The sequence below is a fragment of the Dendropsophus ebraccatus genome, chromosome 2 (assembly GCF_027789765.1).
Source record: "Dendropsophus ebraccatus isolate aDenEbr1 chromosome 2, aDenEbr1.pat, whole genome shotgun sequence".
NCBI lineage: Eukaryota > Metazoa > Chordata > Amphibia > Anura > Hylidae > Dendropsophus > Dendropsophus ebraccatus.
Genome location: NC_091455.1, coordinates 119932009 through 119957186, shown reverse-complemented (window position 1 = coordinate 119957186; position 25178 = coordinate 119932009). Strand labels below are relative to the sequence as shown.

The 25178-nt window shown below is 39.0% G+C and overlaps 1 protein-coding gene across 1 annotated transcript in view; it reads right to left on the bottom strand.

The window, feature by feature from the left end:
• AHRR (aryl hydrocarbon receptor repressor) overlaps positions 1–25178 on the bottom strand; it is a 204714-nt gene that overhangs the window by 67796 nt on the left and 111740 nt on the right. Inside the window, exon 4 of the mRNA XM_069960270.1 lies at positions 14191–14303. Within this exon, the coding sequence (XP_069816371.1) occupies positions 14191–14303 (113 nt within the window). The remainder of the gene's footprint in view (positions 1–14190; positions 14304–25178) is intronic.

The following is a 25178-nucleotide window of genomic DNA, read 5'->3' as shown; positions in this document are numbered from 1 at the left end:
TCAGGGGACCTGCATGTGGTACATGGGGCAATATGGTTAGATCACATTTTATACCAACATCCTAGCGTTGGTTTTCAAATGTAGCTGAGAGGCATTAGTGTCAGCCATAGGTGTGAGGCGCAGCGTTCCTTTCTCTCCTTGTCTTTATTTTACAGGTGTTATATAGCAGTACTGATCAGTGTCATTTGTGAGTACAATACTGAATGACAACATTAGAGGCAGCAGTCTCTGTCTTTCTCTCCCTCCTCCCTCCTTCCCTCTCCCATTTCACTCACTTCAGTAGGTTACATCTATAACTTTTTCCTCAAGCAGCATCTGTTTTTATCTCTGCCTCTCCGAGCAGGATTTACTAGTGAAGGGCGAATTAGTGATCAGTGCACAATGCAGCAGGAGAGGAGGTGAGGAGTCTGATACATGTATAATGTACATTTCTTTACAAATTACAATGTTTCCTATTTGTATTATTGACTTTCTGGGAACAGAACCGAAACAGCAGTTATAATGTTTTTTACTCAACTTTGTGAGTGGTGTCTGGGGATTAACATCCTCCCCCATCCCCCCAACCCTTTACCCAAGATTGCCCATGAGTTTGAATGCAGACTATAGCACATAAAGGCATAATGCTTCATGCCAATGAATAAGCCAATTGGAATGTAATAATCAGCATTGTTTATACTTGACATTTTTGGAGAGGTTTTTGCTAAATTTGCTAACAAACTATTTATTTGACAAATATGCTGTAAATTTTGCATAAAAACATCTGTGTCGAAAAAAAAAAATTCCCCTCACATAGTTAGTAGTTAGAATATTGCATATGGCAGATCCCTTTGTATTATAATTTGCGTTCAAGTTTGTCAGCAATAGAGATCCTATGTAGGCAAATGTACTCACAGTAAAATATGTACCATTTATTTTACTCCAGCACTGTTGTGTCAAGAGAGATTTTCTGTTGTTTTTTTTTAATTTTATTTCTTAATAGTTTCCCAATTCCCACAACATTAGAATAAAGCAGTAATAACTTCAAAGACACACAGAACCATGTCTAAATCCAAAATAAAAACCCAAAAGATATTTGGCTTATTAGTTTTGGAATGAAGAAAAACTAGCTGTCTGCTCTTTCCCTGGAGATGGGCTGCTATGGTTACTGCCGTTTACAAGAGGAACCCAACAAGCAGGCCTTGATGTGAGCAGCAATGTAAGTCACTCAGATCATACAAAACCTAAGCAGTGACATTTTCAGGGTCAGTGGGCACTAAGTGAAGCTTCTTCCAGTTTATGTATAATGCACTGGCTCGGGCACATACTTTAATTTGTCCAGCATGTAAACAACAAACACTATAGACATCCAAATAATTATTATTTTACAACAAAGCACCAACAACCAATTTTAGATCCAAGTTCAGATCCTTAACCATTTGACGTTCGTCCTGAAGCCATCAACATTGTATAAACCAGGCTTGGGACAATCTGCTGTATATACAGTATGAGTCCTCCCAGCTGTTATCGGCAGCTAATACCCACTAGTGCTGATAGTCACTGAGGGGAACGGCGGCGGTCCAGACCGGTGCCACAGCCGTCACAACGACAATACCTGCCACCCAATACAGGATCAGGGTAAATAAAAAAAAATATATGTTTAATGTGCCAAATATCATTCTCTGTCCCTGGAAAAAGCCTTTAAGCCTTTGATAAACGTCCATTTACCATTAGAACTATTGGCCAGGTGTCAATGTATTTTTTATTTTGTTCACTCAATAACTGAAATTTGGTCTTCAGTTAGAAAAATCATAGTAAATAGAGGAAGGTGTTTTTTTCGTCAAATGTCAAATTATGTATCACTAGGCTGTAATATGTAATTTACCTAATGTCATAGACTTTTCATGTTGTTTATGTGATTTGTGGTTACATTGTTACTATAAGTGCTAGGTATCAAAATGAGTAACCAAATAAAAGAACTGCCTTATGAGTGTAAGCATACAGGTTTTTAGAGAGCAGTATATGAGCTGTGATGTAATTGGACTCTTTTAAAGCAATATGTGCACTTGTAAAGAGCATGTTAATGCCATAAGTGTTCACATTAAAGTTGTTGAGTGAAGCTGTCAGTGGCCCACAACTCCCTTTTTAAAGGTGTATATTTCACAATTATATATTTTTTTATATTTTAATTCTATGCAGCTGGCTAAAGCATTGGTCAGGGTTTCATGAGGTTCAGAAAGCTTTACTACTGTAGCACATATTACAACCTCCCTTTTCATAATAATTAATGAGAGATCGTTAATGCCTATCTATCATGTGGCACAAAACGCCTAGGGGGAAGGTAGTTACATAACTTTTTTTACTTGTTGCGCAAACCCATCTGGGTACAGGTATTATAAAGTTGGTTGCTTGTATAAAATAACTGTGACACAAAGGTCCTATTGAGTGTGATAAGCTTATACTTATTATTAGAAAGTACTAAAATAGCAAACACAGCCCATGAGACAGCCATATTCTTGGCAAAAAAATGGAATGTACATGTTTTTAACCCTTTGAGGACCAGGCCCAAAATGACCCAGTGGACCATGCAAATTTTGATCTTTGCGCTTTCGTTTTTCCCTCCTCCCCTTCTAAGAGCTCTAGCAATTTCAGTTTTCTATCTACAGGGCCATGTTTTTGCTTGTTTTTTACAGGAATAGTTGTACTTTGTAATGGCGTCTTTAATTTTACCATAACATGTATGACGGAATTCCAAATATATTATTTATGAGGATATAAATAGGTGAAACCGTAAAAAACAATGCAATATCGTAACGTTTGGGGGGTTCCTGTGTCTACCTAATGCACTATATGGTAAAAGCGACATGATACCATTATTCTATAGGTCAGTCCAAACACAACCATATGCAGGTTTACACAGATTCTCTAATGTTACATATATATATTTTTTAACAAAATCCTTTTTTTTGGCAATTAATTATTAATAAAATGGGCCTATTGTGACGCTTATAACGGTATTATATTTTCACCTATGGGGCTGTATGGGGTGTAATTTTTTCCGCCATGATCTCTAGATTTTATTAATACCATATTTGTGAAGATCGGACGTTTTGATCACTTTTTATAAAAAATTTTTTTATATATAATGTAACATTAAATCGGTAATCCGCGCACTTTTTTCCCTCTTTTCGTGTACGCTGTTCGCCGTTCAAAATGACGCTTGTTATATTTTAATAGATCGGACAATTACGCACGCTACGGTATATTATATGTTTATTTATTTATTTTTATATGTTTTATTTATATAATGGGAAAGGGGCTGATTTTAACTCTTTTTTTTTTTTTTACACATTTGAAGTCCCTTTGGGGGACTTTTACATACACTAGTGTGATTTCTACACTGACCATTGCTATGCCATAGGCATAGCATTGATCAGTGTTATCGGCGATCTGCTCATTGAGCCTGCCTGTGCAGGCTTAGTGAAGCAGATCGCCGATCGGACCGCACAGAGGCAGGTGAGAGACCTCCGGAGGTCCGTTTCAACGTTCGGGACCCCTGCAGTCACACTGCGGGGGTCCCGATCAGTAAGTGACAGGGGACTCCGTCTGTCACACTTAAAAGCAGCGGCCGCAGCGTTTAAGGAGTTAATGACACGCTGCAGAGCGATCGCTGCAGCGTGTCATAAACGGTGAGGTGCCAGCTGCTGGTGGAGCCGTCCCCCACCTGCCATGAAGCGCGCTCCGCTCCGGAGCGCGCTTCGTACCGGGAGAAACACCCAGGACGTACAGTTATGTCCAGGGTCGTCTGGTGACAGACTTACATGACGTAACTGTACGTGCTGGGTCATCTAGGGGTTAAAGTTTGTTATAGTTTGTTTTGTTGACATTATTTAAGGGAGCCAATCATGAGAAAAACGCTTTTACAGCTGTAAATATGTTCCAATATGATCCCCAGCACTGTTTTCAGACATAGAAGTAAACACTATGGGGGGGAATTATAAAGGGGTGTAAAAACATATGTTGTAAAACCTACCGATGTAGGCATGGGGGAGTCCGGAGTGCCTGACTAGTCATGGCTGGCAGGAAATTTTGCCAGCAAACACACCTTCCTGGGAGTGTTGGCACTCAGGGAAAGGGCCTCTGTGTCATTGCTCCTATAGCCACATTATTTAACCGTTAACCCCATCATCTCCGTCATCCTTCTTTAATACACTTACATTTCCATTTTTACTTTATTTTGACCTTTTCTAATTACAGTTTTTTCCTTACTTTCTCCCCTTTTTCTCCCTCATATCCCTCCCCAATACCCCTCCCCAAAAGAAAAAAAAACAGGCTTAGATTTGTTGTGCAAAGCCTGCGCCAGGTGCAGGACCATCCGGCTTTACTAAGAACCGTATGCCTCTATTAAATCTGGCTGGGAAGAAGAGGGCAGAGCTTTACTTAAGACTGGCATATGAGTATGCCAGTCTTAATAAATGTCCCCCATAGTTTTGTAGGAAAAGTTCCCGGATAACTTGTCCTTCATTCATGTAACTCTCTGATCATTCTGGGGTACTTAGTCATATGGACAGTCCTACTCTGTGGATGAAAGCGTTCTATATGCACGCATATATACAAACAGCTGCTAATCACTGAGTGGGACCACCTATGTGACTACTTAGAACCGAAAGTGCAGATACATACATAAATAAATAACATGTTAGGCTAGGTTCACACTATGTAACTGTGCGGCTGTATTTTTTATGCGGCTGTAAATGTGCGGATGAAACTACGGACGTGGGAAAAAATAGACATGCGGCTCAAAACATACGGTCATTTACTTGGAAATCTGGTTCAACTAAAAATAACAAATAAAATCTTAAGAAAGTGATGCAAACACCTCTGGATACATCTGGGAAAGCACGGAAACAGTTTACATGAATCGCTATTACCGGGGTTTGCGATCCTCTGCAGTATGCCGATGCCTCTCATGGTTAATATATTGAATTAATAAAACACATTTTCGTTGTAATAAAGTCCCTTTCATTGTTCAATAATTTAATTTAAACGATTCCATCATTTTGCAATTAAATATACTGTTAAAATAAATATATATATATAAATAAATGTATATTTATATATATATTTATTTTTTGACAGTATATTTAATTGCACAATGATGGATTCGTTAGAATTAAATTATTGAACAACGAAACTGATTTTATTTTAACAAAAATGTGTTTTATTAATTAAATATTAATTAGTACAGGAAGCTCCAGTAAGCCGTTAATTCATATTGCCGGCAATAGAGCATTCTTTACTAATCATCACTTTACTGTAATGAAAACATCAAATGTTTCTTCTAATTATGTTATCACAATAGCATTATTAGAAGAAACATTTAGAATTATATGTGCGCTCAGCTGATTGGCTGATCGGCTGAGCGCACATATAATTAGCGGGTCCGCAGCACAGTGACTTCATTGTGCTGCGGACCAGCAAAGAGGACACATCGGGGTGAGTATACAGATCTCCCCACCCCCTCCCCAGCACTGCACCCCTCCCAGCAAGGAAGGGGGGTCACTTAACCCCTTCCTTGCTGGGATGGGTGCAGTCTGACATCATTCTGGCCCCCAAGGGGTTAAGGGGGTTACAATACATCCTCCCTTAACCCCTTGGGGGCCAGACTGTAAGCAGCGATCTGTAAAGATGCTGCATACTGTAAGGTGCACAACACCGCTCACAATGATGGGTGTTGTGCTCCTGTTTGTGTGTTTTTTGTGTGTTTCTCCCTTTTTGTTTTTCAGATATCGGTATCCTGTGGATTACGTTGGATTCCGTGGACTACGTCGATAACCAGCAGTTGTTTGTTGTTTTTTTTTTAATAAAATGGTCAATGAGGGGTGTGGGGGTGTTTTTATTTGAATAAAAAATTTTTTAACTTGTGTCTTGTCTTTATTTCTTTACTTTATAGACTTAGTAGTGGAAGCCGTCTAATAGACGGAATCCATTACTAAGTTGCGGCCTAGTGTTAGCCGGTATAAAATGGCTAACACTAACCCCCTATTATTACCCCAGTACCCAATGCCACCAGGGGTACTGGGAAGAGCCAGGTGCCAGTGGTCCCGGAGCATCAAAATTGGCGCTCCTGGACCGGGCGGCAGCAGGCTGGTAAGATTTAGGCTGGGGAGGGCCTAAACCAATGGCTCTTCCCACCCTGGTGTTACCAGGCTGCTGTCGTTTGGTTTTTAACCCGGCTGGTTATAAAAATAGGGGGGACCCTATGCGGTTTTTTTTTTAAATAAATAAATAAAAAAAAACGCATAGGGTCCCCCCTATTTTTATAACCAGCCGGGTTAAAAACCAAACGACAGCAGCCTGGTAACACCAGGGTGGGAAGAGCCATTGGTTTAGGCCCTCCCCAGCCTAAATCTTACCAGCCTGCTGCCGCCCGGTCCAGGAGCGCCAATTTTGACGCTCCGGGACCACTGGCACCCGGCTCTTCCCAGTACCCCTGGTGGCATTGGGTACTGGGGTAATAATAGGGGGTTAGTGTTAGCCATTTTATACCGGCTAACACTAGGCCCCAACTTAGTAATGGATTCCGTCTATTAGACGGCTTCCACTACTAAGTCTATAAAGTAAAGAAATAAAGACAAGACACAAGTTAAAAAATTTTTTTATTCAAATAAAAACACCCCCACACCCCTCATTGACCATTTTATTAAAAAAAAAACAACAAACAACCGCTGGTCATCGACGTAGTCCACGGAATCCGACGTAATCCACAGGATACCGATATCTGAAAAACAAAAAGGGAGAAACAGACAAAAAACACAAACAGGAGCACAACACCCATCATTGTGAGCGGTGTTGTGCTCCTTACAGTATGCAGCATCTTTACAGATCGCTGCTTACAGTCTGGCCCCCAAGGGGTTAAGGGAGGATGTATTGTATCCCCCTTAACCCCTTGGGGGACAGACTGATGTCAGACTGCACCCATCCCAGCAAGGAAGGGGTTAAGTGACCCCCCTTCCTTGCTGGGAGGGGTGCAGTGCTGGGGAGGGGGTTGGGAGAGCTCTATCCTCACCCCGATGTGTCCTCTTCGCTGGTCCGCAGCACAATGAAGTGACTGTGCTGCGGACCCGCTTATTATATGTGCGCTGAGCCGATCAGCCAATCAGCTGAGGGCACATATAATTCTAAATGTTTCTTCTAATAATGCTATTGTGATAACATAATTAGAAGAAACATTTGATGTTTTAATTACAGTAAAGTGATGATTAGTACAGAATGCTCTATTGCCGGCAATATGAATTAACGGCTTACTGGAGCTTCCTGTACTAATTAATATTTAATTAATAAAACACATTTTCGTTAAAATAAAATCAGTTTTGTTGATCAATGATTTAATTCTAACGAATCCATCATTGTGCAATTAAATATACTGTCAAAAAATAAATATATATATAAATATACATTTATTTATATATATATATTTATTTTAACAGTATATTTAATTGCACAATGATGGATTCGTTAGAATTAAATTATTGAACAACGAAAGGGACTTTATTACAAAGAAAATGTGTTTTATTAATTTAATATATTAACTATTAGAGGCATCGGCATTCGGCATCATTGCCGGCTATTTTTGAAGTACTCCGTACGGACCGCCTGTCAATCCACGGCCACATGTCCAGCCGCAAACAATGGTCTTGTTCATTTTTTACGGGTCGGTTTACGATAGGGCCGTAGATTTATACATAGTGTGCACTGTGCAGCCGTATATCGTATACTTTCCAGCGTACGCATGAACCACCAAAAATACCGCCGCACAATTACAGCCGCAAATACAGCCGCACAGTTACATAGTGTGAACCTAGCCATATCCTGGAACTTTTCACACAAAATTATATATCAATTTGCGACAGGTCCCCTTTAATGAAGATTTCCACTTTAAGGGTATGTTCACACTGAGCAAAATTGGCTCTCCGTCGTGGAATCCTGCCTGCCTCATTTTCAAAGTGTCTCTATAGGAGGGCTTGCGCGCTTCCACTGCTCTCCGCTCAAAGAACTGACATGTCAATTCTTTGAGTGGAGGCGCATGAGCCCTCCCATAAAGATACTGTTTGACACTGAGGAAAGCAGGATTCAGCAACAGAGAGCTCCGCCGCAGAATTACGCCGATTTTGCTCAGTGTGAACTGGCCCCAAGTATAAATATGTCAATAAAGAAATGAGTAAATCATTAGTTTGAGACACATCCAAAGTTTGTAAGTTTGTTCTTCTTTTACCAAGGATAGATTTTTAGTTTCAATTACAGACTCCAGTTTGAAAACAAAAATGCACAACTATATAGTTCATCATTTTAGCTATCTTCTAAGGAAACAATGGTTACTTTACTACTGATTTATTCCTGAAACAAAATCCAATACAAATATCACTGCACTTCTGTTGTCACTGCAAAAATGACAACAAAGCTAAACAGTTTTTTTCGCTTTACTTTCCGTGGGGGGCACTATTGGCAAGATATTAAGATCAGTGACTTCAGCTGAAGACAGTAAGGTTGTCTCACGTTGTCAACCCCTAACCATAACATCTTACTTCCTATCTCATGGCTGGTCTCCCTTATATCAGTGATCTGTTTGCCGTACCTATCTCACTGACACATCTGAAGATGTCTGAAGTTGCACATTTTAGCAGTACATATTTCTTGTGTGTTAGTTCCACAGAAGAATTGTGAGTGTGATGCTAAGTGCCAGAATTGTGAATAAAACTTCTGTCAATCTTTTCTTTGCATTCTCCATTCATTCCTGTGTCTCTACACTAGTTCTGCACTGGCATCAGTTGACAGGTAACTTGATCATAAATTTTAAAACAGCTTTTTTCTTTGGTAAAGATCAACATATAGCTTCAGTATGATCCAGCATGCTCTAATATCCCAACGGGTGATATTGTAATGTAATCCTAGTGTATTCTCTCAAAAATTCATACTGGCAAGGTTGTCAGGGTCAGTTAGTTTAGTTAATTAAAGCCACATCAATAAGTAAAATATTAATGGACACCACCGTACAATACTATACAATACAGTACTATAACTAATTAGCATGTTGTCAGGGCTGGGGAGGATCAGTCAGGGAAGGGACGGGAAGGACATGCGACTGCGGGCGACAGTCCCTAACTTGAGATAGGTGAAACACGGAACAAAGACAACATAAAGAGATTGTCTGGAAGCCGAGGTCACAACAAACAGGCAACAGAGATACAGAAAAGTAATCCAGACAATGGCCAGGTCACAGAAACCAAAAGGTCAGGGAAGCTAGACGACCAGGGAGGTCAGGTACAGAAAGACGAGCTGTTGAATGCAAAAAATTCCTGGCTAATAATGCAGACCCGCAGCATGCCCTGTAATCAGGAATGCCACTGGGTATCTGTGACATCACTGGAGCCAGTAGCGTGTGATTGCCGAGGTGGGCCTCTGAGAGTACGGGGCGGCGCTCCGGAGACCACAGGAGGTGATGCTGGAGACAGGTCAGATAAGTTACTGACACATTGTCTATTATATTAAAGAGTTTGCATACTTGTAAGAGCACTAATGTGTGATTACAGCAGGAACTAGTGTAGTTACCCTTGATATAGTAATATGGCACCAACATTGATATGCTATGAATACCTTTAGTTATCGGGATGTTCCTCTACTTCACTGGCAGGTTGCTGCTGAGGGTCCTCTGTCTTTAGGGAGTTTTAAAAAAATAAAGGCCTTGGGCAATAGCTGAATTTACTCCATTCTGACAAGAAGTTATGGCTGTTGAAAAGCACAGCCAGGTCAGAAGGTGTTTGTTCAGCTTATTTTTATTAATGTACTTTACAAAAGACAAGGGAGTTAATACTCACTAAAGTGTCGGTGGTACAGTAAATCTCACCAAGGCTTTTTCTCCTATTACATGTGTTGTGGGTAAACTGCTTGACTTGTCACTGTTGGCTTAGTTTGGCTTATAATTTATAATTCTATGTTTCCTTTAATTAAAATTAGTATTACAAAGGCTGGCTTTCTTCTGAGCATGTACTTTTACACCGAAAGAGCTGCAAAATAAAGTATGGGACAGCGCTGCTGCTGCCTGGGATTTTAAGACAGGAGGTAGATTTTTGGTATCAGAAACTGTTATTGCCAGTAAGCTACATTGAGTGATGATACAATTTTGTCTCCACTACTGGATATATGCCTTAAGAGTGCTTTTACACGTAATGCATCGCAGTGGATTAAGCACTGCGAGTTTACAGTGAAATCTTTCGCAATACTGATGACTATTTAAGTCTATGGAACTCCATTCTAGCCATGTATTTTTATTCTTTTGCGACAATGTAGTGACATTACCTTATAAAACCAAAGATGCTGTGCTGCTGCTATAGTGAAAAACAATAAAGCAGCCATGCTTACTTATCCACGCTCGGCTAGATGCCCTCCAGTGATGTTGCGGGACCCCATTCACCCAATCACTGGCTGCAGCAGGGCTGTGCATTGTTTAGCTGAGTATGCAGTCAGTAAGCAGAGGTCTGGAGCTGGCACTGGAGAGCATCATGGGTAGCACGGACAAGTATGGCTGCTTTACTGTTTTTTTTTTACTATAGCAGCGGAATTAAAATCCACTGTGAGATTGGAGTTCCGTAGACTTTAATAGTAATCAGTATTGCAGCAGATTTTACAGCCAAATGCACTACATGTGAAGTTACCTTAAAGGGCTACTCTCATCTCATTAAGTTATCCCATATTCACTGCAGGATGCACCATTCATTCTGGGGGCACTTAGGGCCCTATTAGACAAAGTGATTTTTAATGATTAGCGATTAACAATAAACAATCGGAAACTAGATTGTTTATCATTAACCTGAAATCATTCACCATACTACACAGAACGATAGCTATTAGTTGCGATTGTTACTACGATTGTTTACTCCATCTGATCCCAGCAAAAGAAGGAGCGATTTGGAATTACACTGAACGATTAGTGAATGAATGTGGAATTACAGCAAAGGAATGTGGAATTACAGCAAATGATTAGCGATGATTTTAGTGTCAGATCTAAATCAGCGATCAACAACACATAAACGATTTTCGGATCGTTGCCTGCAATTACACAGAACGATTATTGTTCAAATTTAAAAGATATAACGATTTTCTGCACAATAATTGTCCTGTGTAATAGGGCCCTTATATCCTCATTCTTGGGATTGGCGGAAGTGCCAGCAGTTGGACCCTCAGCTTGCTACGCCTTATCCATAATGAGATGGCATTAACCTTTTTGAGGGTCCATTTACACAGAAAGATTATCTGACAGATTATCTGCCAAAGATTTGAAGCCAAAACTAGGAAGGGATTTGAAAAGAGGAAAAATCTCAGGCTTTTGTTTATTACCTGATCTCTGTTCATAGTCTATTTCTGGCTTTGGCTTCAAATCTTTGGCAGATATTCTGTCAGATAATCTTTCTGTGTAAATGGACCCAAAGACAGATTGATTTAATTCAAGATACATAAACCAGGTTCATCATCTTAATTTGTAAGTCTTAACTTTCCAGGTCAACCCTAAAATGGTACTTTACAAGCCAAGTTTTCCATATCTTGCACTGATGAAAACTGGTTAACCCGAAATACCTGTATCCGAGTTAAAATAAATGTAGTTTAAGATGTATCTGTGTTATCACCACTGATTCTTAATGTGCAGCTACCTACACAGGCATAGAAAAACAAATTACGGCCATTCTGTGACATGGCCGTGTCACAGAACAGCAACTGTCTGTGAAGTTCACCCCGGCCAATACTGCAGTACTTCCCAGATGAACTTCATTTCTTCCAAATTGGAATGCGGGCACATATGGGCGTGCCTGCATTCCAATTAGTCATTGCAGATAATGTAAAGTCCGTCCGTCAGTTTTGTACAGCCCCTATCAATGAATGAAATGTCTGTTTTCTGTGCGGCCACATGGAATCCCAGACAGAGTTTATACACTCCGGACGGGATTCCATAGAAAACAATGCAATGTATTTTTTCAATAAATAGCATCCGGTGTTGCAATATGCAACAATGGACGTTTTTAACTGAAAAATATGTTGTGAGAACCCGACCTTAAATAACTGCCTAGATATTTGTATAAGCGATGGGAGTGAAATAGTCAAAAAATAATGTTATGTAATAATCCTTCTATGTGTTTTTTTCAATTCCTATAAGACCTTTTAACTCCACTGTTATAAACATATTTATGTAGAAACTCTCAGAAATCCCGTCATGCAATGCTGTGGGCCCATAGTGGTTGTTGTTCATCACAGTTCTGATTTGAAGATTCCTCATTTTGAAAGTATGACATAATATAAATCATGTTGATGAAAGTAAAGCACATCCAAGTATGAGTATCACACCCCACAACTGGTTTAAACTGAAACCTACCTAATAGAAAGATCACTGTACACCTTACTGGAAGAATTATGAATGTTCAGTGTGTTTGATGCGCATTCCGTCATTGATATTTGACATAAGAAGAGCTAAAATCAGTCTTTCTTAAATGGCTTACGTAAATGCACTAATAGATCCAAAATAGTCTGGATTTAATGAATCTTCAATTTTCCCTTATCTTGGATATAAATTCACCAGAGATAAGTATAGGTATATTTTACTCGGCTATAATCTGTAATGCTCATCTAGGGCTGGATTTATGGCTGTATTGGGATTATTCATGGTTATTTATTTGGTGACTCTTTTTAACAGAAGCGGTTTACATTGGGCATTGCATTATTTTAGAAATGCCTTCTGAGAAATGTTAAGGCTTAATTCTCAAGTGGCTTTCATGATAAAGCTTCCAAAAAGTATTTTGGGCAGGAAACCATCTACACAGCCTTCCTCTAAATCATAGGTCATCAGAAAAAAACAGAGAAGCCAAAATTCCATAGAAATATTCAGCCACTCCACCAAATCTGGCAGCTCATAAATCTTTTTATGAGACACTCTCCAGTTATCTGGTACAATAGTAATCAATTCCATACTTTCTTTTTGCAGAGCTGAGATTATTTTGTGGAGTCTCAAGTGGTGAGAGGCATTGTACACCTCCCTTGGCACACCTTAGTTCTCAGGATGTGGTATATATAAAACACAAAACCTTCCTACCTTTTTTTTTTTCTTTCATTCTTTCCTTTTTTGCATGCTTTACAGCTTATTTGTCCCAGATGGGCGAAAAGTTCTACATTTGGTCTCAATGATGAGAATCACCTATGTATCCTAAGGTTCATATGGCACACACAATAATAAACCTGCAACATCTAGTTACAACATATGGTAGTTTGTGTTTTTTGTTAGAATTAGTTATTCTCAGCTGCATGATATGGTAATGATATATATAAGATGTAGATGTGAACAACAATTTCTGATATTACTTTTTGTCTTATCATTCTGTCACTCACTCGTGGAGTAGTGTCTTAAAGTATACCTGTCAGCACGGCCCCTGCTTGATCAGCGTCAAATTTCTCTCTTCACTCAGAAGTTCGGGTATCCATAACTACCAATCTGTGATGGAAATGTGTGCAATCTTAACATAATAAAGAAGCTCTGCTTACCTGTCTGCGTGCTCCCACAGCGCAGCATCACCGCTCACGTTCCCCGGCCAGGCCCCATAAAGTTCCCAGTCCGGTAAAGTCATGGCCTCACTTAGAAATGCCCACTCAGCCAATCAGTTACAGCCTAGCTTAGCAGGGAGTACCAGTGGGGCTGTGACAAGACAGGAAGCCAGGAGCTCAAGTAGCCCGGCTTCTGTTTTCAAGCTGGTGACATGGCGCTGCGGGGGCATGGGGGTGGGTAAGTAGAGCTTCTTTATTATGTTACCTCCGCCCCCTAGGATTTTTCAACTTTGGCTGGAGTACCTCTTTAAGATTGTTCAGTACAACCTACAAAAAAAGTAAGTAAAGAAACAGAAGCTCTGCCATCTATTCACACAGCCTTTCTAAGGAATAAGTCATTTTCAGATGTTTGCTAATCGCTTTCACTCTTCTCTGAGAAACAACAACAACAAGCATGGTGTTGGAAAACATTGCATGTCTCATCTTCCTAAACAGCAACAGACATGCACTTTCAGTGGCACGAGCAATTTGCCAAGCCAAGTGTAATAGTAGAGAGATCTTCTGTACACAAAGGGAAGGCTTTGAATTATTAATAGTCTGCCGTTAAGGAAATGATAGCATTTTATCACCCACCTCTAGTAGCAGCTCTCCTTCTGGCATAGCAGTCCCTCCGGATGGGTTGTCTCCTTTTATTGCGTGACCCACCGGCTGGCATGGTTGCTTCTTGGAGTGCTGTTCCTCAATTGCTGTTAAACAAGGTGAGTAAAAAAAAAAATTATAAGTAACAGAACTGATCAGTGTGAGAGACTCAGTGAAGTGTTACAGTCAGAGGTCATAGAAAGAGCAGCATGCAATTTTCATATCTGACAGCATGAAGCTCTATGCTTTTTATGATTTGGCAATTTCTCAAGCCCTTAAAAGAATTATCCTGCTGTGCATCTGAAGCTCCCAGAATTCTTTATATGTCAGCCACTGCCATTTTATAAACAACACAATTTGAGAATATATATATATATATATATATATATATATATATATATTATTCTTATTCTTTAAGGAAGTAGAATTGGCTGGTGTCAGAAAGTCATATAGATTTGTAGATTTTTTAATAGAAGTAAATTACAAATCTATATAACTTTCTGACACCAGTTGATTTGATAGAAAAAAGATTTTTGCTGGACAACCCCTTTAACCTATGCTCCCACTTCGGGAACATAACGGGAAAGGCGGATGTCTCCTAACATACATGACCACTAATGAAGATCATGATCATTATTAGCGGCTGTCTATTTTACAAGATAGCTGGCTTTATCCAGTATGTTCCCGAAGTGGGAGCATAGCCTTAGACTTCATATGAATGTTGGACACTCAGCAGTTTCTATGAACTTTTCCATGCATTTTTAACCACTTCATCACCAAAGGTCATTGATGTACGAATGTCCAGGTCACATTGAAGCAGTGTTCTCTTCCTCACCTTCTAACAATTATAACGCTTTTATTTTTGAACCTACGGGCTGGTTGGGGGCTTTTTTTTGCACCATGATCTAGAGTTTTAATTTATCGTTTTATAGATTTCTTTTATCGCTTTTTATTAATTTGTTTTCTCATATATAATTTTAAAAAAATCAACAATCTTGTTTTTTTTCTTCCAGCTTTCATTTACGCTGTTCGTCGTGTGGGAACAACATTGTTATATTTTAATAGATCAGACAATTCTACACGCTACAATACCACACTTTTAACTATTATTAGGGGAGTGGTTATTTTTTCATTTGTAAAAAACTTTTTATTTTAATTTTTTTTTACACTTTATAAATTTCCCTAGAGGACTTTTATATGCATACGTTAGATTGCATATACTGCCCAATGCCATGAGGTTGCATTTCATTGATGAGTATTATCAGAGCTATTCTCATAGGGTGTAAAATATATACACTGGTATAAACTGCCCACAGCAACCAATCACAGCTCAGCTTTCATTATAAGAGGGCTGAAAGCTGGGCTGTGATTGGCTGCTATAGGCAGTTTACACCATTGTATATTTTATACCCTTTGATAAATTTTCCCCATAGAGTCTGCCTGAGGCAGACTCAATGAGAAGATCACTGATCCAACAGGATAGAGGTTATTATTCATCATCTATCTGTCAGGAAAAATCCAAGGGGTCCCTATGGTAGCTTTACATGGGGAAAAAGGTGTTTTATGCCGTTTCTAGTCACCGATGGCTCCCTGCAGCAGAGAGCACCATGTCAGCCTGAAACAAATACAGCACTTCCTGCTGGACATACAGCAGCTGAATTGGAAGACTGGAGATTTTTTAAACAGAAGTAAATTACAAATCTATATAACTTTTTTAAACTAGTTCAAAGAAAAATATTTTCACCGGAGTACCCCTTTAAACAGAGAAACAGCTTTAAAATCGGTATGGTTTTTAAAGTACATGCATTTTTAGATGTTGTTTCAGGTGTTTTTCTAAATGATTTCAATGTGAACTTCCAAAAAGAACTGCTTGTAAAAAGCATCATGTCACTTCTTTTTTTTCAGTGCTGAATCTGCACTGTTTTTATGCTGTTTTCAACATTCTCTATTGACATCAATGGGAGCTGGAAACCACACGTTTTAAAGTAGTTTTTAGGCAGTTTTTTTTTAGGCCATCTTTTGCCCATGTGAACAAACCTTTAGAATAATATGGTAATCTGGGCAGATATTGCCCCATGTACTAAGGACAACGGTCAGCCAAGGGGATCGAACTACTCTTGAAATTACTTATAATAATATAATATAATTATTTGTATAACGCCAACAGATTCTGCAGCGCTTGCTGATTTCCTAGTGTGAACATACCCTTAGTGAGACACTGTGTAAGCAGCTTTATTGCTATCTTCAAAGCACACAAGGTCACAGACGAAATACCAGGAATTAACTGAGAATTTTCTAACAACAAAAGGTCAAAGGGTTGGTTTGGGCTAGTGTCCTTGTGTCTCTCCATCCCCCACCATCTAGTGTTGAAGGCTTTAACACATTGTCTCAAACATTGTTTAGCTTTATAGGGGTATTGTCATTTAGAAAGTAACGGCATATCTACAGGATTTGCAATAAATGTCTGATAGATATGGGTCCCACCTTTGGGACCCAGACCTCTTTAATGAAAAAGTTGCCATTGGCACCCTTTGGCCTGTTGGTGGTAACAGAAGTGGTGGGAAAGCCGAAAATAACATAGCTGGCTGCTACAGAACTACTGGTATGGTAGATGCACAGATGAACTCCTCCTATGCTGAAGGGGAACACAAGTATATCATACTGGTATTTAAGGATTACATCAATGCTCGTGAGGGACTGATAATACCAAGAAAAACATAAACTGCAATAATCCCCAACAGGGGTTTCAATATAGTTAAAAATGTACTCCAGACATTAAAAATGTTCTATATAATGCTGGGGCTGAGGAAAAAAAAAACCCCATACCTAACATGCTCCCTCTGGGGTCCTCCTATGATGTCTTCAGCCACTACTAAACGGTTTGGCCGCTACTCCCATGACAGACTCATCTTAGCAATGACAGCCTGTTCAGTCAATCACTGGCAGCTGTCTTGACCTGCTTCACTCAGTGATTGGCTGTGTGAGCTGTCACTGATGAGATGACTCTGTCTTATGCTGCGTTTACACGGAACGATTATCGCTCGAATTTTCGCAATAACGATCGCATTTGAGCGATAATCGTTCCGTGTAAACACAGCAAACGATCAAGCAATGAGCGAAAAATCGTTCATTTTGATCTTTCAACATGTTCTCAAATCATCATTCGCTAAAAATTCGCAGATCGCTTTGTGTAAACAGTCTTTCAAAGATTCACCCTATGTAAAAGATGGGCTTAAGCGATCTTAAAAACGATTGCAATAGCAATTTTTCTTACGAATCTTCTAACTATTTTTCTCCATCTAAACGCTGATCATTATAAAAACCAAATCGTTGCTTCAAAATCGTTAATCGTTCAATTGGGCGAATTATCGTTCCGTGTAAACCCAGCATTAGAAGTGGTTGCCACAGCATTCAACAGGGGCCCTGAAGACATCACCGGTGGACACCCAGAGGAGCATGTTAGGTGAGTATGGGAGGTTTTTATTATATTCTCTGCAGCCCCAGCAATATATGGCTAAGTTCACACTACATGATTTTGCAGCTGTCCTTGTGACGGTCGTCAAAAAGACATTCGATATTTGCAAATGACAGACGTCTATAGACAGACGTCTATAATGATTATGATCAGTAATAGATGATTATGGTCCAAAAAGATGCCTGTAAAACGACATTGTGTGAACATAACCTAAAGCTTTATATCTTTATCAAAAATAGTAGTCACCTTAGAGTAAGGATCACATTACACAGGACAATTGTTTGAAAAATCATTAGATCCTTTAAACAATAGTTTTGTGTAATAGCAGGCAACGATTAAACGACCAATGAGAAATCATTATTTGTTTGACAGAATCTGGGCCGATTTTCATCGTGGATTGTTCACAAATCGTTCAAACAATGTTTGGTGTAATACCACGTATTTCGGTCGTTCCTTGGTCTATCAGCCAAGAAATGACGAGCACAAGAACAACCGTAAGTAACAATCATCATCATCATCATGTATTATAGGGTTATCGATTTAAGATCCTTTGTCATAGCGGTCGTTTGAGATCGTTAATTGACGAAAAATCGTCACATGTAATACCACCCTTACATGCCTTAATGCTAAGACTTCTTCATGTGGAAGATACACCAGTTCCCTGGATATTGGAGACTTTGTGAACATATGAATGGCATTTGGAAAGTAAAATACTAGAGATAAATGTCATACCATAGAAACATAGAAGATTGTTGGCAGAAGAAAACCACTGGGTCCATCTAGTATTTCCTTTCTTATTATCTTAGAATAGATATATGTTTATCCTAGGCATGTTTTAATTCTGTTATTGTAGATTTACCAACCACATCTGCTGGAAGTTTGTTCCAAGTATCTACTACTCTTTCAGTAAAATGATACTTTCTCACGTTACTTCTGATCTTTCCCCCAGATACCCTTTGTGTATTTAGTATAGAGGGTATCGATAAGTATGGATAAGTAGCCCAGTAAAAATAGGAGGTATGAGATGTCCTACAGAATGAAAAGGATTTGCTATAAAAACATTTAACACCTGGCTTTAAAAGGGAGATTATCATTTATTATTAGTGCTCATATATGTTTTGGTTTTATAAACTCATTTTTAATTTGTCTACATATACACAACTATTAATTTACATAGTATGTGGCTACTGTTTGCTTTTTGGACACATTTTTTATGCTTTTTAATAGTAACTTCTTTCTTTGAGGTATCTGGCACAATAAGCTATTTTTATTATCTAGCACTTGGAATTGGGCAATTTATTAGTCCTCATGGATAGTATAATCATATGATCATGTGATGATTCCATGTGACCTGTTCCTATGATCAGATTCTCAGAAAGCTGAGAGGCAGAAGACAGTACAAGACAATGGGCCCTGAAGCTAGACACACCCGCTGTCCCTGCCTACTTGCCAGGGGTGGCCCTAAATGACCGCAGACAACCACGAAGTCGGTCCCTACTCTGTATATGTGCAACTCAAAACGCAGACAGACAAACACAACAAAGAGAAGTAAATAAGCCAAGTCAGCAACAACGGTCAGCGATGTACAAAATCAGAAAGAGAACGGATAGTGGTTTGTCAGGCAGGAGGTCAGATAACAGGCAGAACAACAGCAAGGGAGGCTAGGGCAGGGAACGCTGGGATAGAGACAAGGGGAGCTGGGACTAGTATACACTAATAGCCAGCAAGGAATAATTGGCTATGCTTTTATTTATGAGGATCAAGAGCCCGGTACGGATCCCCATTGGACCGGCACACTGATCCCCAAGGTCCCGGACAGGCAGAGGTATCTGTCAATCAAAAAACACTGCTCAGATGCAGAGATCAAGGCTAGCAGTGAGCAGTGTAACTCCTGCATTGCCAGGAGGCTGAAAGGAAAACAGGTGTGTCAGACAAAAAGCCAAAACAGGCCCAGTTAACCCCAGGCTCACTACACATTCCTGACACACATTGGCTGTAATTCATTTAGGTGTGTTAGGTTTGGCAAGACTCACGCTATGATTAAGAATGCAAACAGTGTATAAAAAGTGTGTTTTAGTAGATTTTTATTGTATTGGATGAAACTTTTTTCTTTTATCGTGCGATACACTAAGCCAGAGAGACATTTCTGTACCAAACTGCACAGGGCAACAGATACCTGTGAGCTGAAAGTGGAATGCTGTGAGCTTACTGTGGAAGGCTGCATTTGCTTCACAGCACATATAACTGGCCAATGTTGTTCGTGGAGTTCTATGTGTTGCCCATAAAATGCTTGAGAATTGATATTACCATTACCAGCAGTATATGCGTATTCTCTATTTGAACAGTCGTTTTCATACCAAAGGGCTTTTCACATGTAAGCCCCGCTGCAGAGTACTGATTGGCTGAGCGGGACATCCAGATGCCGGGAACCCCTGAAGCAAGCCAGAGTGTGGAGCAGGTAATGTATGCTCCAGCCGGCGTGAAATCTGCTGTGAATCCGTTACGTGTGAATCTGCCGTTAGTCCAGAAAGTAACTTTGATATCACAAATACGTTCCAGTAATGTAAACTATGTTGACAAGTATGTGTGTGTCTTTAAGGTAAGTTGCTGTGGACGCAAGTCGGCTTCAGCCAGATAAGTTACTGAGACATGACAAGTAGATTTTAGCCTGGTTAGCTGCTTTGACATTACAACCGCTATTCTGTCAGCAAAGCTGCTGTGACAAAACAACTGACATCTGTTGGGACATCACAAGTACTGTATGTTTTAGCCAAATAAGCTGCTATGATAGGTCTGTGCACATCTGCTTTGTCATTTTTTCTGTTAATTTTTGTGTCAATTTTTTTTACTTCATTATTTGAGCAGAAAAACATAAACAATAAATCATGTCATGTCATGTCATCATGTCATCAGATGCATGGCAGAAGCCAACAAAACCTGATAGGCTTCCAAGGTCTACAATGGGGTCCCTTGGGTTGCATCATAGTGTCCACTATTCTGGCATCACCAGCCATCTCACTGAGTCCTTTTGAAGTCTCAGTTCATCAAGTATTCAGAAATATTTCTTGCATATATACATACATGGATGTTCTATATTCTCTCATTACATTTTATAAACATTTTAAATTATTGGCCATAAAGATTACATTATTCTCAACAATAAAACAAAACAATTCTAAAATGTTCCAATATTGTTCTAATTTATTTTTTTACAATATCCACTAAAACACCACTTATTGATAATAAATTCTGCCCACATAACACTAACTCGATCCTGATATTTATCTTTTAATATGTGCAGACATTTATTGATGTTTTCATTACCTTTTTTGTTGCGTTTTTATGAGCAATATTCCGAATTTTCTATAACGGAATATGACATTGCAATCTACTAAGTATACGTATTATGTCATGTTAACATCATTCTTTTCTGCTTGACAGAAGGAAATCAATGAAGTGAGTAACATTCTGTTGTCTAAGCTGCACAGTTTACTGTATAGATAACTATTCTACTGCCAGTGCCCTGAAGTTATGTTTCCAGTAAAGCTTCTATGATGTACACCGCAGACAGAGTGAAGCACAGAGAAAACTCTACAAAGTAGTTAAAACATTAAAGAGGGCTTTTTTCTTTACTTTTCAACTTTTTTCTTTTCAAACTTTTAATTTTATTTATTTTTACTATGATGTTCCTGCATTTTGCTGATGGACTTACATGGCAATGGCCCTGATTATTATCTGAATGCTTCCAAAAATGATATTAGAGCACATCTCTTTATGTAATTCTCTTGTGTGTACTGTATACAGTAAGTGTTGTTCACATAAAAATCTAAAATGTAAATAACGCTTGTTTTTTACTATTAAATAAAACCTAGGTCTACATTCTGTATAGAAATGCTAAAAACTGTATAGGTTCTCATAAATAGAAGATATAGTATACAGTACCTCAAACACGTTGCACCATTGCAGCAATACGATTTTCAGCACATCTTGAATTTACCTTTTTTTATATTTCTATTTAAATTTATATTTTGTGTGCATTTTACATATTACAACCAGGTGATTGAAGTTTAGCTTAGCAGAATCACAAGAGGTCTGGGTAAATCAGCTGTAATAAGGAAGATGTTAGGCGCCAGTATTGCAGTCATATGAAAGCTGCCTTACATGCCACAGTGCTAATTGTGTATTGATGTAATGGAGCACCCAAGCAGTTTAAAAAGGTATTCACATCTCAGATTTTGTATGGCATTTCCATTGAAAGATCCAGGTACTCTCTGGGACCTGCACCTATGTGGAGAATGAAGGCTCACTACCCTCCTACTCTCCCCTGGTGATCTTACAACTTTATAGGCAGCATAATATATATTCTTACAACATACACCACATATATTTCATATACACTGGTGTCGGGTCTAACTGCAAATAGAAAATATTTGTGTTGTTCTATGTGTTTTTTATTGGTTTCATATTGTGTTTTTATTATTAAAAGGGAAATAGCTATTAAAATACTTTCCAACTTACATTTCTCACATCTGTCAACCTGTTTAAATTCAGATAAACTATGCTTCTAAAGAATAGAAAGAATAAATAATACCTCACCCCTCGCCCTCTTACTGTTGGAGTTCCCCAAACGCTCCATCCTAGGGCCTTAACTCTTCACCATCTATGAGTTTGGCCTGGAGCATGGGGCAGATCACAGGATCCCATCCCAAGTACCACTTGTATGCTAATGACATTCAAATCTATCTCTCTGGTTCGGATGTCACCTCTCTGTTATCCAGGATCCCAGAGTCTCTACCAGCTATAACTGCCTTCTTCTCATCCTGCTTTCTTAAACTGAACATGGACAAGACATTACATCATCTTTCCCCATCTAGTCCCGCCCCCATCTAATCTGTCACAGACAGTCAATGGCTGTGTTCCATCAGGATTTTGGTCAGTATTTTGTCAACCAAAACCAGAAGTGGAAATGAGAGGGCAAAGTTATAATGTTCAGATTCTGTGTTTTCAAACCACTCCTGGTTTTGGTTGAAAAAAGACTGACTAAAAGAATGTCTCTGTGTGAACAGCCTCTGGCTGCGCTATCTCCACTGCCACCTCTATCTTAAAAACTTATCCTGAACCGTCTCTTTCTTGTTATGTATGAATGTAAGAAGACATCTAATTAGGAATTGTGTCTGTAATTGCAGTTTTATTAGAACAAAGAGTTTTTCTGTTGTTGATACTAAACCAACCATAAAAGCACTGACTTTGCAATGTAATAGAAATAAATCTTTTTGATGAGTTCATTGTTCCAACAACATAAAACTACCAATCTCAGAATTTCTCTAAAAATACCTCCATCTGCAGAAATAATACAATGTGCAGGAGTGATTTAAACAACGATTCTAAATGAATGATGTTATTCTGGAAACAACTTTAAGCAGGAAAATACTCTTGGGCTATGTTCAAACAGCATTTTTTGGGTTTTTTTTGGCAGCTTTGGTGGCAAAAAGCTGATGCTTTATGCAAATGATGGCCCCAATGTCCGTCCCAAAAAAAACAACCTGCAAAACGGCAAAAAAAAGACCTTGTGTGAACATAGCCTTTCTAAGATTTAAATATAAAATATTTTCATTCATCATAGACAATGTGGATAAAGGATAGCAGTATACATTTCTTATAGTGATTTTTTGTATTCCTCTGACGTATTACAGATATGTACAACACAAGACCCAAATTACTGTCCTTTTTCAAATATTTTGAAGAGGTAATCTCACCAGAGACAGACCCATTTTCATTGAAGTTGGCTCCTGGCACACCTAGCAAAAAGCAGATTATCTGGGTACACAATGTAAAAGAGCGTCAATGTTGTATGTGTACTTTAGAGCTCGCTTACTAATAGAAGTTATGTTCCCACATGGGGCTGTACACTGATTGGCCGAGCGGGACATATGGGAGTTGGGAGCCTCCAATGCAGCCGGAGCATAGACCAGGTAAAGTATGGTTCTGGCGGCCACGGGTTAAGGGGGGCAACATTTACATACTCACATGGAATCACATTGAAAATGAAACATTGGCATCTGCAGCAGATTTCGCTGTAACCTCGCAGCGTGGAATCCGCTGCGGATACAGTATGTGTGAATCTAACCTAAAGATAATTTTTTAGCATGTCAGAACAAAGAGATCAGCTGAGGAACGGGTGTTTGGTCATTTGTCAGTGGATCACTTCCCTCTCTGTAACATCTGCTTTAAATGAAGGACCTGTAGCCAGTCCCAAAAAACTGAGATTTCTATTACCATTAAATAGCTTAGGTTGCCTTAATTATACCTCTCTAAAGTCTCTTTATTCCCCCTTTTTTCTGAGATATGTGGGTTTACAATTTGCCAAATCAGGTGATAGTTAATAGTCAAATGGGTAAGAATATCAGGTGATGGGCAAAATTATAGGATGGGGGGAGTACAGGTAGGTATGAGGAATATAGATAGGTACCTTTATACTTTGCTATATTTACCTACAGCTGTACGGATAAGTGAGAAATGTAACATGGGAATAGCTGTATTTATTACACATGTTTCCTATTGCACATTTGATAGTATCTCATGCAAAGTATAAACTAAAGCTTGGTTGCCTCCACCCCTGTTTGGACAAACCCATGTGCAAGTACTATTTCACCCTAGGAATTAGATTTATTTATGTAATCTTTGTCTTATAAAATCTTGTTTTTGTTATAGAGAAGGGAGAACCATTGTGCCATAAATGATAGAGTTTTATTCGCCCTGACAGCCTTCATTCTGTAAACTGCACGTGAATGGACCATGGGTTGCCAGTGTGTTCTTTTTTTTTTTTTTTAAAGAATTAATAACATGAGCACACAGAACCATTTCTAGTATCCAAAGATGTTAAATGGAAGACAGACCAACTATTTTGACAAATCTGACACGCCAATATATCGTTCAGTGGTACATACAGTAATGTCAAACTAAGCGCTCCCCACTGGTTCATGCCAGTACACTCCACCATCCTAGCACAGTGATCATTGCAATTCATTGTTCCCAAGCAAGTAAGAAAGCAGGGGTAAAACAATGTAGACACCAATCAGCCATAATATAAAACCATGTGACAGTTGATCAATTGAACTTTTCACAAGGTGGAGCATATTAGTCAGTAAGGGAACAGTCAGTTCCTGAAATTTATGTGTAAGAAGCAGGATAGACAACCAAATGACTTTGACAATGGCCATATTATGATGGTTTGAGCATTTCGAAAATGGTAAGTCTTGTTAGGTATTCCTGGTATGCAGTGGTTAGCATCTACCAAAACTGAGGCAAAGAGTGACATCCGGTGAAGCAGTGACATGGTCATGACACCCAAGATGTGTATGTTTACTGAAGGCTAGCATGCCTGGTCTGATCTCACAGAATGGTCACCATTGTACTAACTGCTGAAAAAGCATGTACTAGCTGGTCAGGTAGGTCAATTATTTTTTTTAAGGTTAGCAGAAATGAGGGGTGCTAATTACTGGCTTAC